Below are 17,500 nucleotides of genomic sequence, written 5' to 3' on the forward strand. Positions count from 1 at the left end.
GCCAGAATGATTTACCTATATATGTTCAGTTACAATATGTCCTGTTATATTGTTCACATTTGTGCACAGCTCTACCAAAAGGGTGTTTTTTTATGTTTGTTCTAAATAAGTGACTGAAGTGTATTTTTCTTTTGCACGATGCTGTAGAATTGCAAAGAGCATATACAGTAAAAATGTGAAGCATACATATTTAGTGTCTTGTACTCACTTACTCCCCTAACTACAGCAATGTGTAACTTTACTGTAGTTTTCAAATGGCTGTACAAGTAGTGTATAGTGCTGTCTTGAGCATTTTCAGGTAGTCACCGAGGTCTGACCTTTTTTTTGCATTGGAAAACACTGAGAGAATAAACTGTCATAATGAAAACATGACAAAGCCATTTGACTATCTTGTTCATAAACGATGGTGTCAAGACTTCTCATTTTGATGACACTGGCAGTTTCATTGACATGAATACTTGCTTTTGAGGAATAGACTATCCATTTTGAGCAAGTGACGTACTTTTGCAGGTTATCCACTAGGTTTTGCAGTTTGCACTAATTGTTTTGAGAAATGCACTAACTGCTGTGCAAATGTTAATAGTGATGTGAGAAAAGCACCAAAGCGACTGAGAAAAACTGTAATCAGCCCGGGCCTCTGCTCTCTCTCGCTCTCTCTCTCTCTCTCTCTCTCTCTCTGTGTGACAGTGTACGTGTTCGTGCAGTGGTGATGACACGTGATGACTCCAGTGGCGGTTGGGTGCCCCTGGGGGGAGGCGGCCTCAGTCATGTGGTCATATGTAAGGGGCGGAGCCAGGAGGGCCGGGGCCGCCGAGAGTACATCATACGTGGAGAGAGGCTACGAGACCGAGCAGTGAGTGTGTGCGTGTGTTATGGCTGTCTTTGGTGCCACGTTGCCCCTCAAACAATACACCTAAAGACCTGTATCTATAGATCCATGTTAAAGGTGCTTTCAGTGATTCTGGAGAACACTTGGACAAAATCTCTTTTGGTCAAAATCACCTTTTGTCAAAATCACTTTCTGTCAAAATCAGTGAATATCTGCTCACGATCTTCTACCTGTCTGTACAATGTCTGCATTATCCTAATACACAGCCTTGGCTCTGTAGGCGGGCATGAAGCTAGCTTTGGTGGGCGCCTTTCTTTACATTTACATACCCTGTTTTCACATGCCAGTTTACAGAGCCTAGGCTGTGTGTTAACGAGGAAAAATTCACTGATATTGACAAAAAATAAATTATGACTACAAGCCATTTTTCAGAATCGCTGACTCCACCTTTAAGTGAAGGCATGATTTGAGGAGGGGTATGCATCTTGGTTGGAAAACTAACTTCTCATGTTGCTGGGCTTTGTGTCTGTAGCCGGTGTTGGAGTGTGCGGTGCAAAGGGGGTTAGTGTACAACAAGGTGAACCCCATCTTCCATCACTGGCGAGTAGAAGATCGAAAGTTTGGCCTTACGTTCCAGAGCCCTGCCGACGCCATCTCCTTTGAGAAAGGCCTGCAGACTGTCTTAGACAAGCTGGACAGAGGTAGAGATACTCAAGCCACATGTAAAAAGTGATTTCAAAAAAGTTTAATTGGTTATCTAGCAAAGATGATATCATCCAGTTTTGGGGACGCTACTTTGCAAACTACCAATGACTTCAGACTAAAATAAGTTGATCTACAGCAAAGCTACCCTAGGGAGAATTCTAGTCGGGTTAACTAAATGTACTTAGAAAGATTTGTTCAAAGTAGTTTGTAAAGAATTATCAAATTGACAATGGACATAATATGATATGAAATTATAACAAAATATAGTACAAAGAAGTCACATGCCTGCAAAACATGCCACTGATTTTATAGTAGAAAGCAAACAGCGCCAACTTGTTCTTCATAGGTCATACTGTGTACAAGAACCAAACAACTTCTAAATAACATTTGTTAAAACATATACAATTAAAAAAATTAATTTAAAACAGTAACCAAATATTCTCAATCCAGCTTCCTAGAAGGTGAATAGCCCTTAGACCTGAACCCATCCTAAATAAAACAGTCCCATCTGGCATCGTCACAAGGACCCAATTACAAGGAACATTTTTGTTGTAAACTAATCTAGATCTTCTATTATCTGGGGCTCTTCAATCAATGTTCGTTCAACTAGAGAAGCAAACGTTCAAATTAACCCTCCTGTTATGTTCCGGGTCAAATTGACCCGTTTCAAAGTTTGAAGATCTAGGAAAAATAGTTCCTGACAAATGAACATAACAGGAGGGGATAAACATTCAATCCTTTCCTTGTATGGCCCAAAATGTTTTGTAGCTTGTAGTTTCAGTACACAAACATGATAAAACAAGTAATGTACTACTAGAATCTCTACACAAACATGAATGTAGGTGAACTACTAGCAATCTACTGCTAAATGTAGTAATCACATAGAGTTCACTACTTATTTATTTATTCAACCCCCTATTTATACTCGAAAGATCATTTGAGGGGTGACCCTCATTTGCAATGACGTCGAGTCAAACAAATGCAAAGCAAAAACAACAATAGATACACAATATACAATGCAAATAAATCAAAAATACAACAACTGATAAAGAGAAAAAAAAGACAAGTTACTTCCGCACATTGCTTAAATCCTCTCTCTCTCCATGTCACTAAGGCTCTGACTCGCCCTCGTCATCAACACCGGAAGAAGCCGACACAGAGGATGACGGACAAGCTGTGAGTATCTGGGCCGTTTGAGTAATCGCTCTCTGGAAGGCTGTTGGTGTTGTTTACAGTGCCATTGAGCCACAGTGCAGTTATTGTGGGATTACTTCATTTGAATTAATATATATTCCTATTTTATTTCTGTTTTCTCGGCTCATTATACAGCTCTGGAAAAAAAATAAGAGACCAGTCTGGATTTTTCTTAAATCTTCACCTCTACATTACTTAATGGAAATGCTCTTAATGACAATATTTTTTTTTTGGGGGGGGGGGGGGAATTTGGTAGAAATGTTGTCAGAAGTTTATAGAATAAAACCAAAATGTTAATTTTACTCAAACATATTCCTATTATAGATGGTACAACAAGAGACACTGAACATTTTGATTGGTCTCTTTATTTTTTCCAGAGCTGTAGTATGTTATTCTTGTGATTGTGTTTATTGTGTATGCTCGTCATCACTGTAAATGAGAGAAACCTCAGTGTCTTTCCAGTGAAAATAAAATGTGATTGACTGATTGATTGATTGATTGATTGATTGATTGATTGATTGATTGATTGATTGATTGACACGCAGCCTCTGCCAGTCCCATACAGGAAGTGAGTCATCATCCAACAGCAGAAAGGAGATGCTTCCCAAACCCCTCACCATAGTAACCAGCGAGTCCTCTTCCACCTGCTTCGTGCTGTCGGAGGAGTTCAGCTTTGGAGCCAGCCACGCTGTCACCACGCAGACACCTGCTCAGGTAGAAAAACACCTTCTGATACAAAGTGCATCAATCGTAGTGTTGGGCATTAGTGAACTACATGTCATAAAACTAGTAGTAACTATATTTTGGCAGTAGCTTGCTGGTAGCTCAACAACTTCTGATACAAACTGCATCATTGGCAGTGTTGTGTATGCGCTCCAGGAGGTTTAACTACATTTTGCAGTAACTTGCTGGTATTTTTCTGCTATAGTATGATATTCATATCTGCATAGTAGTGAATAAAGTAGTTAAATATTTTAAAAAAAAATTCCGTGTGTAGGTGACTACTAGAAACTACATGTAACAGCTAAGATATATTGGGCCATAAAAGAAAATCAATTTATTTTTATTACAATTTTACCATTGATTCTCTAATGGAACCCACCATGACGACATGTTTGGTAATATATTTAGCTATCATTTCACATCACATTGTCAATTTCATACTTTTTTCCAATGTAGGTTGAACTACTTTTTCAAAGTAGATTTAGTTGACCAAACTAGAATTCTAAGCTTTCAAAGTAGCTTCCCCAACACTGTCCCTGACACACTGTGTAACCCTATCCCCTCTCCACAGATCCACACCAGGCCGGGACAAATGACGACTGTGTTGAACCCTCCAGCGCCTTCGCCCTCGCCTCCTGCTCCCACTACCCCTCCGGTGGGACCCCCGTCCTCCTCCCCTCTGTCCCCGCTCTCCCCCACCATCTCCCTGCTGGAGGAGGGAGACCTGCGCAGTGTGGACCCCTGCAAAGACCTGTGGGGTTCCCGGGGTTACGAGGACTACCGGCGGGCAGGCGCCACCAGGACTATGGTGGGAGGTCTGACGGGGGGTGTGGTGGTGGGCGGCTCGGGGAGCGGAGGGAGTTTGCAGGACAAGTCTGAGCTGTGCGTGGTTCACTTTGAGAAGGACATCGTGGGCGTGGGGCCGGCCGGCTGCGAGGTGACGGTCACCCTGGATAGTAAAGCTTCCCAACGCCTCTCCTCTTCGTCCCCCACCATCCCCAACGCTGTGTCGGGCGTGTCATCGGGCGCTGGCTCGCCACAGGAGCCCGGCAAAGGCTCTCCCTCGCCCTGCTGCATCCACGCCTCCCTGGCCACGCCGCGGTCCCGGACTCGTAAGAGAGGAGGAGGGGGAGGGGGAGCTAGCAGCAGCAGCGGGGGCGACCAGGGCGTCATCTCCCCCGATGACGACAGCCCGTGTCCTGCGGGCTCCTCGTCCTGCTCCTCTCGCTGCGTGTACTGCCGCTCCTTCTTCAGCGCGTCGGATAACGGGCGCGGCCGCTGCCGAGACGCCCCCGACCCGGCGCTGCACTGCCTGCGCCAGTGGACCTGCGTGTGGTGCGCGGAGAGTCTGCTGTACCACTGCATGTCGGACTCAGAGGGGGAGTTCTGGGAGCCGTGTTCGTGTGACGACACGGGGGGACACCCTCACCCGCTGTGCTGCGCCCGCTGGCTGGCCCTCTTGGCGCTGTCGCTCTTCGTGCCCTGCATGTGCTGCTACCTGCCTTTGCGCGCCTGCCTGCGCTGTGGGGAGAGGTGTGGCTGCTGTGGGGGAAAGCACAAGGCGGTCCGGTGAGGCTGAAGGGGAGTGGGAGGGGTTCCTTCGGCCTGAACCAATGAGGTTTGGGTGTTGAGAGGAGACAGCACCTGTACACTGTAAAACTGGAAAAAGTTAGGGACACTCAAAATTTCTAAGCAACTGCCTTCACTAGATTTAAATTTGACGAAAAACTTCCTGCATTTGAGCCAACTCAGTATCTCTTGTTGAGATAACTTATCATTCATATGTGATGTAAATTCAAGTTTTGAGTTCTACAAACTAAGACTTCCAAAAAGTGGAAGAAGAAGAAGTAGAACATTTTACATTTTTGAATAAACATTTTGAGCGACTTGTTTTGTTATCTCAATGACAGAGAGTTCATTGGTACAACTGTTATTGCTTGAAATTCTTAGTATGTAGAACTCAAAATTTTTGTTTTTATACATAATGAAAAATACACATTTATAACTTAGACCTAGACTTAGACTTAGTCTTGCTTTTCAATAAATGCACTAGTGCACCTTTTAAACTAAATTTTGTTACCTTGGCTCACGGTGGAGTGAACACAATGGCATGAAGTAAAGAAAGGTTAAAATACTGGGGGGGGGGGGGTTTGAAGGTTTATTTATTGTCTGTGGGTGTTCAATAGTCTAATGGCAAGGGGGAAGAAACTGTCACTGAACCTAGATGTCCAGACATGTTGTTAAGATAACATAAGTTATCTTAACAAAATGCAGTTGCCTCAAATGTAGACAGTTATGCTAAAATAAATGTAAGGATTTAAAAATGGCCTCATAACCCCAAATCCTATTGAAGGCAGTTGCCCTGAAACTTTTCGTTTTGCTATCTTTTATCATATTTACAGTGTAGGGGCACAAGGGGGTGGAGCTTAAACGTTGGGACAGTTCTCTCAGCAGACCCCCAAACCTCTGACGCTGCCCTCCACAGCCCCGAACAGCCTTCCACTGCATTCCGCTCTCTCTCTCTTCAACCTGGGGCCTTCCTCACTGTCTGCTACGTGCCTGCTGAGCGCCACTGCACTCAGATCAGGCTCTGTGGGAGTCATCTAAGCCTTCATAGTGGATTTACCAATTGGTTTGGCTGATCTAGAATCAGCGGTCGGAAAAACGTTATCACAAGAAGAGATTGGCAAAGAGACAAAAAGATGATGTGTACACTGTTTCAAATGTCTGTTTGTTTGTTTGTTTTTTATTTAGAGAAGAAAAAACCACAAAAAACAGAAGATGTTTATATATATATATGATTGTTATCATTTGAATTGGTATATTTTATTATATGTAAAACATATTGGCATAACCTTCCCCCCTCCCTCCAAAATGGCACACACTATCACGTATTCACAAACATGAGATCTTTTGGGGAAGTTAATTGTTTCATGTTGACCTGTTTATCAGTCAGATGGACAGACGTCACCCTTTACCTCTATTTTTTTTTACCTCAGATGTTACTCAAACCCTGGGTAAGAAATGAAAAAGAGGAGGGCAGAGAAATATGGAGAGAGTGAGTGGAGTATTCAAGAGAAGTATAGAGCATCTGAGACCACAAGTGTTGTCTTTTGGTTAAAGGTGCAGTGTGTAATATAATAATATTTAGTGGCACCCTATCCCTTGCGAATAATAAGAGGAGCTACGGTGGCCTTTAAGGACAAGAAGCTATAGTTACTAAAGATGGCATCATCCACCACTGCCTCAAGTATTTCCACAATATAAAGTGATGAGGTGAAGATGTATTTAGTTGTTTATTCTATAGTACTTCTTCTTCCCCAACAGCCACTTTAAAATTGCATATGGCTGTTAACTTTGTCTATTCTGTGCTACTGTAGAAACATGGCGGTGCAACATGGCGGCCTCCATGTAGGGTGACCCGCTCCTATGTAGATATAAAAAAAGGCTAATTGAAAGGAAATAAAATAAACAACACATTTTATTTTCAAGTGAATAAACACTAATTAAAACATGACTTATGAATATCATATTCCATTTCTACCAAGTCTGTTCTGAAAAATGCCCAGAAAATCTACACACTGCACCTTTAAAGTAATAAGTAGACCAGGGTAGAAGAAAGGTTTTCAAATGGAAAAGGGACAATTCTTGTTAGGGAAAGTTGCAATGTCAACCACAAAGACTTAAAAGTCATAATGTGTGATTCATTATGGTCCTATTTCAACCAAACACATATTTGTTTTCTTAAAAAAAAGAAGAAGATAAAAAGACAGATATCAAGGTTGTGTGTGTCGAACATTTACCACCTTCACTTTTTTGGTCATTTTTCATCCATGTATTCTCCGTATTAATAATAGAAACATCACATACCGCCACTTGTTGAATCAGTCAAGGTGCTTACAACTCTTGAGGCCTCTCTGAGCGAGTCTATTCTACCTAATGTACACAGGGACCGCACAACCCCAAAGAAACACAACACAGGACCACATGCTAATCCATCTGTAGAGGTGTCTAGGCCTTTGACTGAGAAGCCACCAAAAAAAATAGAAAGAAAGAAAGAAAGAAAGAAAGAAAGAAAGAAAGAAAGAAAGAAAGAAAGAAAGAAAGAAAGAAAGAAAGAAAGAAAGAAAGAAAGAAAGAAAGAAAGAAAGAAAGAAAAGTGCAATGAACAAGGGGATAAACTAAAAACGGGATAAACTAAAAACGGAAAATCAAAAAGTGTTGGAACTGAAAACTGTAGTAGTGTGTGGTCTGGTCTGGTGTTTGAAATCAAACAAGAGAAGATACACAAAATTTGTCTTTGAGCAGCATTAGCACGTTTAGGCGCCGGGTGTGACATTTTTAAACGTGCGTGCTGTAGACTGCTGATCCTGTGATGAGAAAAAAGAGAGATAGAGACATGTTAACTTGAAAAAAGACGAATAGCGGTATTATAGGTCTTTGTTTGGGCACAGTGGCAGATGTGTGTGTGTGTTTTTTTTGTTGCTGTATGTTGCTTTAAGTATGAAGTCAAAAAAAGCTGCTTTAAGTCCTGTCCTAACCCAACTCTATTAGGTGAGTCAATCTAGGGAAAAAAAGGGCTTAACCCCAAAAAAATTGATACAAAAGGTTTTTCAATGGATTCCAGTAGTATTTGGTGTGCTGAATAACATACTAAAAGTCTACCAAAATCTACCCCCCAGAAAGCCCTCATTTCCAAGATGGCGGCCGAAATGGCGGCGGGGAGCTTGAAATGGCTATATCTCAAATTGAAAAAATGTTGCAAAGGAATTTTCAACTGATTTTGGTACCTCTGGACATGCTTACAAACATACTAAAAATCTAGGAAAATACACCTTCCGGAAAGGCTTCATTTTCAAGATGGCGTCCAAAATGGTGGCTGGCCAAGCTTAAAATGGCTATATATCTCAATAGAAAAAGATTATTCAAATGATTTTTAACTTGATTCTGGTACCTGCAAATATGCTTATGACCATACTAACAATCTAGGAAAATATACCTCCCAGAAAGGCTTCATTTTCATAATGGTGTCCAAAATGGCGGCCGGGAGCGTAGAATGGCTATATCTCAAATGGAAAATGTTACAAAAGAATGTTTCAACTGATTCTGGTACCTCTATACATTAAGAAAGTGCGACAAATCTAGGTAAATATAACTGCTAGAAAGGCGTCATTTTCAAAATGACTGCCTGATGGTATAGGGGAGGGCTGGGCGATTAATTGAAATTCAATTTCGATTACGATTTTGGCGTCCCTCGATCATGAAAACAAGATAATCGTAATAAATTGATTATTGTGTCGCACGCCGTGTCTTGTGTGGTAAATGCAGCGAACCCTTCTGTGCCCCCACCCAAACACTTTCGCTTTCAGCGATTGCAATGCAATGGTTTATTCAGCATAAAGTTAAAGTACTCGCCCAAGACTGATGTTAAATCGAAACACAAAAGCCTTGCGTGAGCGAAATAGCGAGTTGCCAGTTGAAACTCCGTGACGGTGGGTAACGGTGTCATTCACAGTGACACCTCGCCAGTGTGAGCCGCCGCACAGAAAAGCCCTGTGGCTTTACGGCTAAAATGAACCGGGGATATCCTGCCCGTTAACGTTGTTGATGTGGAAGGCTTCAGCTCAGATCTTGTCATCGAGACGACATTGATGAGGTCATTGAAGACGCATGGAAGTGGAATGACTGACAATCAGAGAGCCCTTTGGACCATGTCAAAGTGCATAACATCACAGTACAACACCGCAATGCAGGAGTTCACAAACCAGACATACACAACATCAGAACAGCACAAGGACTCAACAGAGGCAAGGATGAAAAGGGATGCTGCTGACCTGGAGAAGATCACTTCAAAACTTGCTATATGGTCACCTTTCTCTCCAGACTCTTCTTTAAGGAATGTTGTTACAGGTGTTGTTGCTGAGGACGGAGTGAACGTGCATGATTATGACTCTGTTGGACGCAATATCATGCACAAAATGATTGGACAGCCTGCATTCACGTTCTCATTTAGTAGAAAGGATAAAGCCATAACCCTTGGACAAAAATCGTCTATCAAGGTTGCTCCTGATCGAACAATTGATTTTGCACTTCTTTTTCAACGTTTCCTGATTGTCTCCCAAACTGGAGAGCTATCATTGGAGGAGGTTATGCGTTACGAACTCAGTCCTTTCCCTCCTGCCCTCTTTGAAGCTGGAAACATCTTCCGCAAGGCTGATAAACCACAACTTGCGCACGCAATCTGTGATCATGCAAGTGATGCAATCCTAGATGCTGTACCAGAAACAGATCATTATGTTCTTGATGGAGGTTCACTCCTTCACCGAATACCATGGAAGCACAGACAAAGCTATAGTAAAATTGTGCAGTCATATGCAGACTTCACCATCCAACATTATGGCTCAGCTACAACCATTGTGTTCGATGGCTATGGGGATGGGCCATCCATTAAAGACAACACACATCAAAGAAGAGGAAACAATATTCATCCCATTGTCAACTTCACTGCTGAGACAGAGTTCTCAGGTAAGAAGGAGGAGTTCATGTCAAGAGATCTGAATAAACAAAGGCTGATCCAAATGATAAGCGATGAACTGAAAGAAAGGGGTTGCACTGTGGTCAATTCAATTGGAGATGCTGATGTAGACATCGTAAGGGCCGCAGTGGAATCATCTCTTCTTCACACCACTACGCTGATTGGAGAAGATACAGATCTCCTTGTCTTACTACTTCACTATGCACAGAGAGATAGTAAGGGCGTATATTTCAGATCAGACAAGTCAAAAGCTGATGGCAGTTTTAAAGTGTATGCCGTAAACCATTTAAAAGAAGTACTTGGACATGATGTGTGTTCTCAGTTGATGTTCATCCATGCTCTCACTGGCTGTGACACAACTTCTCGGATCTTCGGGGTTTGCAAAAAGACTGCTTTCCAGAAGCTTGTAAAAGGGGATCCCGTCCTTCGATCTTGTGCCAATGCATTCATTGTCCCAAACCAGACCACAGAGGTGATTGATGACCTTGGGTGCCAAGTAATGGCTGTCCTCTTTGGTGGAAAGTGCACAGATTCCCTTGCAGCAATGCGATATAACATTTTCAGCAAGAAGGTTGTCTCAGCTTCATCAACTGTAACGCCTGAACGTCTGCCACCAACTGAATCGTAGAGCGTACTACCAGGTCATGGTCTGGATGGGAACAGAAGATGGTATGGATGCCCTGAACTGGGGGTGGAGCCTGCAGGACAATAGATTTGTCCCACTCATGTCAACAACGAATGTTGCTCCAGACAGTCTCTTGAAGGTCATTCATTGTAACTGTACCACTGCCTGCAAGACACTCCGCTGCTCTTGCAGAAAATATGGACTACCTTGTACTACTGTCTGTGGACCATGTCAACTTAAGGAATGTGACAATCCACTTAACAAGTTTCTTCCAGAGGAGCCCGAAGATGATGATGAATAAAGACCACAATAAGTGTGGCATTTATGTTATTCAACAACAACACCACCTTTCTAGTTTGAATAGTAACCAATTTGAACCATTTAACCAATGTAAGCTTACAGGCAGTCATTTTGAAAATGATGCCTTTCTAGCAGTTATATTTACCTAGATTTGTCGCACTTTATTAATGTATAGAGGTACCAGAATCAGTTGAAACATTCTTTTGTAACATTTTCCATTTGAGATATAGCCATTCTACGCTCCCGGCCGCCATTTTGGACGCCATTATGAAAATGAAGCCTTTCTGGGAGGTATATTTTCCTAGATTGTTAGTATGTTCATAAGCATATTTTGCAGGTACCAGAATCAAGTTAAAAATCATTCGAATAATCTTTTTCTATTGAGATATATAGCCATTTTAAGCTTGGCCGGCCACCATTTTGGACGCCATCTTGAAAATTAAGCCTTTCCGGAAGGTGTATTTTCCTAGATTTTTAGTATGTTTGTAAGCATGTCCAGAGGTACCAAAATCAGTTGAAAATTCCTTTGCAACAGTTTTTCAATTTGAGATATAGCCATTTCAAGCTCCCTGCCGCCATTTCGGCCGCCATCTTGGAAATGAGGGCTTTCTGGGGGGTAGATTTTGGTAGACTTTTAGTATGTTATTCAGCACACCAAATACTACTGGAATCCATTGAAAAACCTTTTGTATCAATTTTTTTGGGGTTAAGCCCTTTTTTTTCCTAGATTGACTCACCTATATTCAAACTACGGTGCTGATCTATTTGTAATCACAGAGGTGGTGTGGGGCAAATCCTTCAGAGTTCTCATTCCAACCCAAGGTGCTGAGAATGCTAGTGTGTGTGTGAGGTAGTCAGTTCACAAATGGACTTAAAGATAATTTCGACCCCAAGACGTTTTAAAAAAATGTCTCAGAGGATGTACCTTATATTGCTGATTGGGTGGTTATATTTTTATATTTCCAGTGAATACCTGGTGGATTAAAAGCTATTTCACATCAAAGCTCCAAGAGATTATGTTTATCAAAAATCGTAACACATTAACATGCACATCAGCCCCCCACCTGGCACCAATGTTTAACAATCATGCAAAGTGAGATGTATTAATCGGAAAGACAAAGTTACTCGACAGAAATTTGCCTCTTGTATTACGATACATTTTTCGTTGACCGGAAAAACTGAAGCTCTCATACAACAAAAGTTATACAGCCCCCGGAAAAAATTAAGAGACCAGTCCGGATTTTTCTTAAATCTTTATCTCTACATTACTTATTGAAAATGCTCTAAATGACAATATTTTTTATTGTGTATTTAGTAGAAATGTTGACAGTAGTTTATAGAATAAAACCAAAATGTTCTTTCTACTCAAACATATGCTCTAAACTAAAGAGTAAAATGAGAGACACTGAAAATGTGGAGTGGTTTCTCAATTTTTCTCCGGAGCTGTATAGAAAGCTGTTGTTAATGGTATTTTTGCAGAAAGCCAACCATGTCTGGTATTCTGTGAGTTGTCGAGAGATTTCCTACGAATAAAAATGATGAAATTGGAGAGCAGGGTAAATGTTTAAAACGAAGGTTGAAATGGAATCAACTAAAAAAAGACTACAAATCAACTCAAAAAAACGTAATAGCTGAACTTAACTTAGTGATGTATCAACAGTGTAAAAAGAGATTTATCTTTAAATCAAAAATTTAAATTTCCTTTAAAATGAAGATGGGAATATATACAGGAAGATCTGTTTAAGGAAACCAGTGTTGACTAGTTCTACAGTTTCTCGTCTCAAATGGAAGACCTTGAGTTATGGCAGAATGAACCTTTAAAAAAAGTTTCATCAGATTATTTTTCAGGTTTTAGTCAATAATTCTTATCCAAAGTGACTTTGAGCGAGTGAACTCTAGGGTTCAGGGTTCAGGGACATTTGACTGCTGATGTACGCAACCGTTGACTTCCCAGTAATGGGACGGTGTTCTTCACTACTTTGCATACTATGTTGGTCCACTTACACAAAAAGAAAAACCGTCACAATTGCAGGATTCTTAAACTCAGTCGGTCTCTAGGCTGCCATTACCTGATCCTAAAATTAACCATTTGTCCTACACACACACACACACACACACACACACACACACACACACACACACACACACACACACACACACACACACACACACACACACAATCCCCACACATCTATAATGCATACACCAGCGCACATATACACACTTTCACGCGATGGTGCCGACATACAGAACTAGTAAAGCCATTGCACACCGTATGCTACTTCTGGTTCAGAACTGGTGATAAGAGTACAGTCATGCGATCACCATTGCAAAAGCCCCCCCCCCCCATTCTTACATTTTAATAAATGTGCCTTTTGATTTGAGTAATCAATAACTTATGATTTCTAAGTAACTCTGTGTTAAGTACTATTTTACTTTTATTTCTGGTCATTGATTTCTGCCAATGTGCATATTTTTTCAAATGTACGTATTTATTAGTTTCAAAGTAAATTCTTAAGATATTACCTGTTTTATTTATTTATTTAGATATTTATTCTGATTCTTTATTTTCTGGAGACAGGTTTTTATCTTCCGTGCTGTCTTACTTCTGACTTTGTGCCAATGTGCTGCTTTGAGGTGTTACATATCGTGGGTTTGTATCATTATTAAACCCTCACTCTATATTTTAAACACCAGTGTCTTACTTCTCTCTCTCTCACGTGTGCATGTCACTAACTCACTCTGCCTTTTCCCCCAAACACTGTATGAAAGTTGTGTTCTATTATTATTACACCATTTTATCTAAGGAATATTTACAGCTCCAGAAAAAATTGAGACCAGTTTGGATTTTTCTTAAATCTTCATCTCTACATTACTTAATGGAAATGCTCTTAATGACAAAATATGTTTTGGAATTTGGTAGAAATGTTGTCAGTAGTTTATATTATAAAACCAAAAAGTTCATTCTACTCAAACATATGCCTCTAAATAGTAAAACAAGAGACACTGAACATTTGGAGTAGTCTCTTAATTTTTTTCTAGAGCTGTTTATCCTCACGATCTGCTACCTATATGGACTGTGTTTACAGAGCCATAGGCTGGATATTAACACTAGATTTTTCAGCGCACACACACACACACACACACACACACACACACACACACACACACACAGTATGGACAGCAGTGTGTGAGGAGATATTCACTGATATTGACAAAACATTATTTTTACAAGAAGCACTCGCCAGAATTGCCGAATCCACCTTTAAGGCAAGGCAAGTTTATTTTTAAAGCACACTTCAGACACAAGGCCATTCAAAGTGCTTGACAGGGGCATAGAATACATCGAGATTTAAGACAAAAACAATGCAGAAGGCTGCCGAAAAATACACCCACTGGCCATTAGAGGGCAGTAATAGCACTTTAATACATTTCACAAAGTACAAGAGACAAGATCGTGACACAAATCGGTACATTAAAAAAAGCATATTTATTTTATAAACTCAAGTCTTTCCTTGCCATAATATATTGTGATCAGCTGTTTAGTCCTTTAGATGTTGTGGTCAGTTACTTGGTAGAATACATGTGCTGTCTTTTGTGTTTGAGGATCTCAGTGGACGTGAGGTTAAGGTCTTCATTACAGACGTCACAGTGATACACTCTGGTCAGACTGGACACTGATGAGGAGGCTGCCTTTACACACTCTGGCTCTGAAAAACACAACACAACACGAATAGTTAAATTATATAAAGCTTTACTGCAGACACAGGTCCATATAACACATCATACAGTATAAAAAGGAGATACAAAAATACATGGAAATTAATACATTAAATATTGGCCAATAAATTAAATTATTCATATTCTCTAAAATTAAAGGCACCAAGTATCAAGTCAGCTGCTTAATGCGAGACACTGCAGGTGAATAGGGTCAAATGTAACTTATAGATATCATCATCATGAAACCTTTCCAGTTGATTACTGACATTAAAAAAAGAAAAGAAAATCATATACAATATTTTAAGAAATGTTTGAACAAGTGTGCAAATCTGGCAAAATCTAACTCATTATGCGTACATTTGCATCTCTTTTAAACCCAGAAAATATAGATGAAACAACGTTTCTGCCTTCTGTGCCTCACAATAATATCTTGTAGCTGATGGATTCAAGTGATATAATATAATAAAAAATAGTCCCTGCGTTCCAAATCACATACTTTTTCTTTTTACTACACTAGATACTAAAGTACAGAAGAGTTTTAGGGCCACAGGAGAGAAAAAAAAATCAGATGAGGAAGATTTTTTTTCATTATGTCGAGAAATGTCAAGAATAATGACAAATACTGCAAAATGCAATTGGAGTTAGTGGGGCCTCTAGGTATTTTTGGCATACTGCAATTGACGTGCATGTATTGGGACATCCTAAATCTATTTCTGGCATACTAAATAGTAGGGAAGTATGGGTATTGGAACGCAGGGATAATAAATAGCTGACCTTCATCCGTCTGCTGTGGCTGCAGTTCCCCTGGCGGCCTGCAGGAGGCCTCGTGCTGCATGCGCTCCAGTGGAGTCAGAGGCATGTAGAGGTCACAGTTAGGACAGGTCCAGAACGTGCGTAAACACTCACTGTACAGATCCCTGGAGTCCTGGGAATCATACAGTGGAAAACACAAAGATCGGTTACACTTAGTTAATGTTTTTGTCATGAGTGGTGATCAGTATATGTTAGGTTAAAAATGAAGCAACTTAAAGTTACATCTTTTTAAAACCTTAACGCTACCATCCAAAAGCAGATGATGGGTAAGCTAACAATGGAGTTTACACATTTCAAAAATTATCTGTATTTCATTTGTGACAATGTCTGGATCCCCGGAAACAAATAAATAGCAGCTACAAGGACATAACCATACAACTACATACACAAAATGCATTTAGCCACTTGCTTAACCTTGAAAGATACATAATAATTGGATTTATTTACCTGTATGGGCAGAGGAGGGGGTGGTTTTACAATAATGAAGATTATTTATGAATGTATGTGCCTTTACTGAAACAGTTCCCCTGAAGTGACCTCTACAAATACAAGTGATAACATTTACTTTCCATCAGTTTGTAAATGTTAAAGTCAAAGTCAAATGTATTTCTATAGCACATTTAAAAACAACATCAGTTGACCAAAGTGCTGCACAAGATACAATACAAAACAACATATAAGATACATGAGAAAAATAAAAATAAACATAGAAGTGTCAAAAAGCTGAACTTGTGTTAAAGGCCAAAGCAAAAAAAGTGAGTCTTCAACAAAGTTTTTAACTGGTCAATAGAGTGGGCAGTTCAAATGTTAGACAATGCTTCTCTAGACTATATATGAGTGTATGTGCCTTATCTGAAACAGTTCCCCTGAAGTGACGTCTACAAATACAAGTGATAACAGTAAAATGTTCTTTCCATCAGTTTGTAAATGTAACAAAATGCTTTTCTGCACTCACAGCCAGACAGTTGTATGTGAAGAAGCTGGTGACCCGGAGTCCGCCCTTGATGGGGTCTGGCTGGGCCTCAGCTCCGGGGAACAGTGGGGTCAGGTCTGGAGGTTTGGAGTGGAACTCAGAGTCAGACTCAGAGCGAGGGCCAACGTACAGGTTCTGGGTCTGGAAGGCTGTGAGGCGCCGCAGGCTGTAACTGACCTGGGGACGAAGGGGGGAGAAGCAATGTTTACAACGGAATTTCACAGTTTGTTTTCACACTTTTCTACATTTAAAAGGTGTTTCTTTTAAAATAGTTTATAGATCATTTAACAAATAGAGATTGAAATAAATCATAAGAACACTAAACCAAACAATTAAATCTTAGGATGGTAAAAAAAATTTTTTTTTTTTTTTAATTCCACCTTCTCATTGAATTGGATTTTTCCCTTTCTCTCTGCATTCTTTAAAAAAATCTCCAATAGTAACTTAATATTTTTCTTTAATTGTGTCATACTACTTCTTTGTGCGAAACATTCAAACTGAAACTAGACTTAACAAAGTAGCAGCACATCACAAATCTCCCTTAACCAAGAGATAAGGAAAGTATGTGTATGAGCAACTTATTGTTTTAAGGATCCTTATCAGTACCTTAAGTGTTTAAGGGTGTATACTGTATCAGTACCTCAGTGTATAGCAGGAAGCGGACCAGTCCATCAGTCAGTTTCTCCATGACTTTGCGGGACACTGCCTGCCCCCCCATGGAGCCCTGTCCCAGCTGAAGCATCAGGAGGCGCTCCCACTCGCCCCTGAGGGTCAGGGCTGTGGACAGGGCCTTTAAAGCCTCATTGGGATCCTTCAGCTCCAGCTCCAACCAGCCGTCTATCACCAGCCGTGTACAGTCTGTGTTACTGTTAATGGAGTTCGCCACCAGCAGCAGAGCCTAGGGACCACGCGCAGATACACAGAGAATGAATTAATAGTTTACTTTCAGTTTTATTTCGATCACACATAGATTCACAACATCACATACAGAAGTAAAAAACACAAAAATAAAAAATAAAACTAAATTGTCATCTTGATTTATACATTGACATTTCTTATCAATAGTATTAATCGAAAAAGGTG

The 17,500-nt window shown here is 40.5% G+C and overlaps 2 protein-coding genes across 2 annotated transcripts in view; one reads left to right on the forward strand and one right to left on the reverse strand.

Moving 5' to 3' along the window:
* Positions 1–5,024, forward strand: part of spred3 (sprouty related EVH1 domain containing 3) — a gene marked incomplete at both ends in the record, with an annotated part of 8,881 nt that extends 3,857 nt beyond the window's left edge. The window contains 5 exons of the mRNA XM_080024725.1: positions 688–853; positions 1,362–1,530; positions 2,649–2,710; positions 3,284–3,442; positions 4,023–5,024. Of these exons, the coding sequence (XP_079880851.1) occupies positions 688–853; positions 1,362–1,530; positions 2,649–2,710; positions 3,284–3,442; positions 4,023–5,024 (1,558 nt within the window). The remainder of the gene's footprint in view (positions 1–687; positions 854–1,361; positions 1,531–2,648; positions 2,711–3,283; positions 3,443–4,022) is intronic.
* A 9,239-nt stretch (positions 5,025–14,263) lies between these two features.
* Positions 14,264–17,500, reverse strand: part of dhx34 (DEAH (Asp-Glu-Ala-His) box polypeptide 34) — a 12,473-nt gene continuing 9,236 nt past the window's right edge. Inside the window, exons 15-18 of the mRNA XM_080054113.1 lie at positions 17,058–17,315; positions 16,400–16,594; positions 15,406–15,556; positions 14,264–14,621 (exon numbers count right to left, since the gene is read on the reverse strand). Of these exons, the coding sequence (XP_079910239.1) occupies positions 14,479–14,621; positions 15,406–15,556; positions 16,400–16,594; positions 17,058–17,315 (747 nt within the window). The 3' untranslated portion in view covers positions 14,264–14,478. The remainder of the gene's footprint in view (positions 14,622–15,405; positions 15,557–16,399; positions 16,595–17,057; positions 17,316–17,500) is intronic.

Source organism: Ammodytes marinus, assembly GCF_949987685.1.
Source record: "Ammodytes marinus genome assembly, chromosome: 3".
NCBI classification, from domain to species: Eukaryota; Metazoa; Chordata; class Actinopteri; order Uranoscopiformes; family Ammodytidae; genus Ammodytes; species Ammodytes marinus.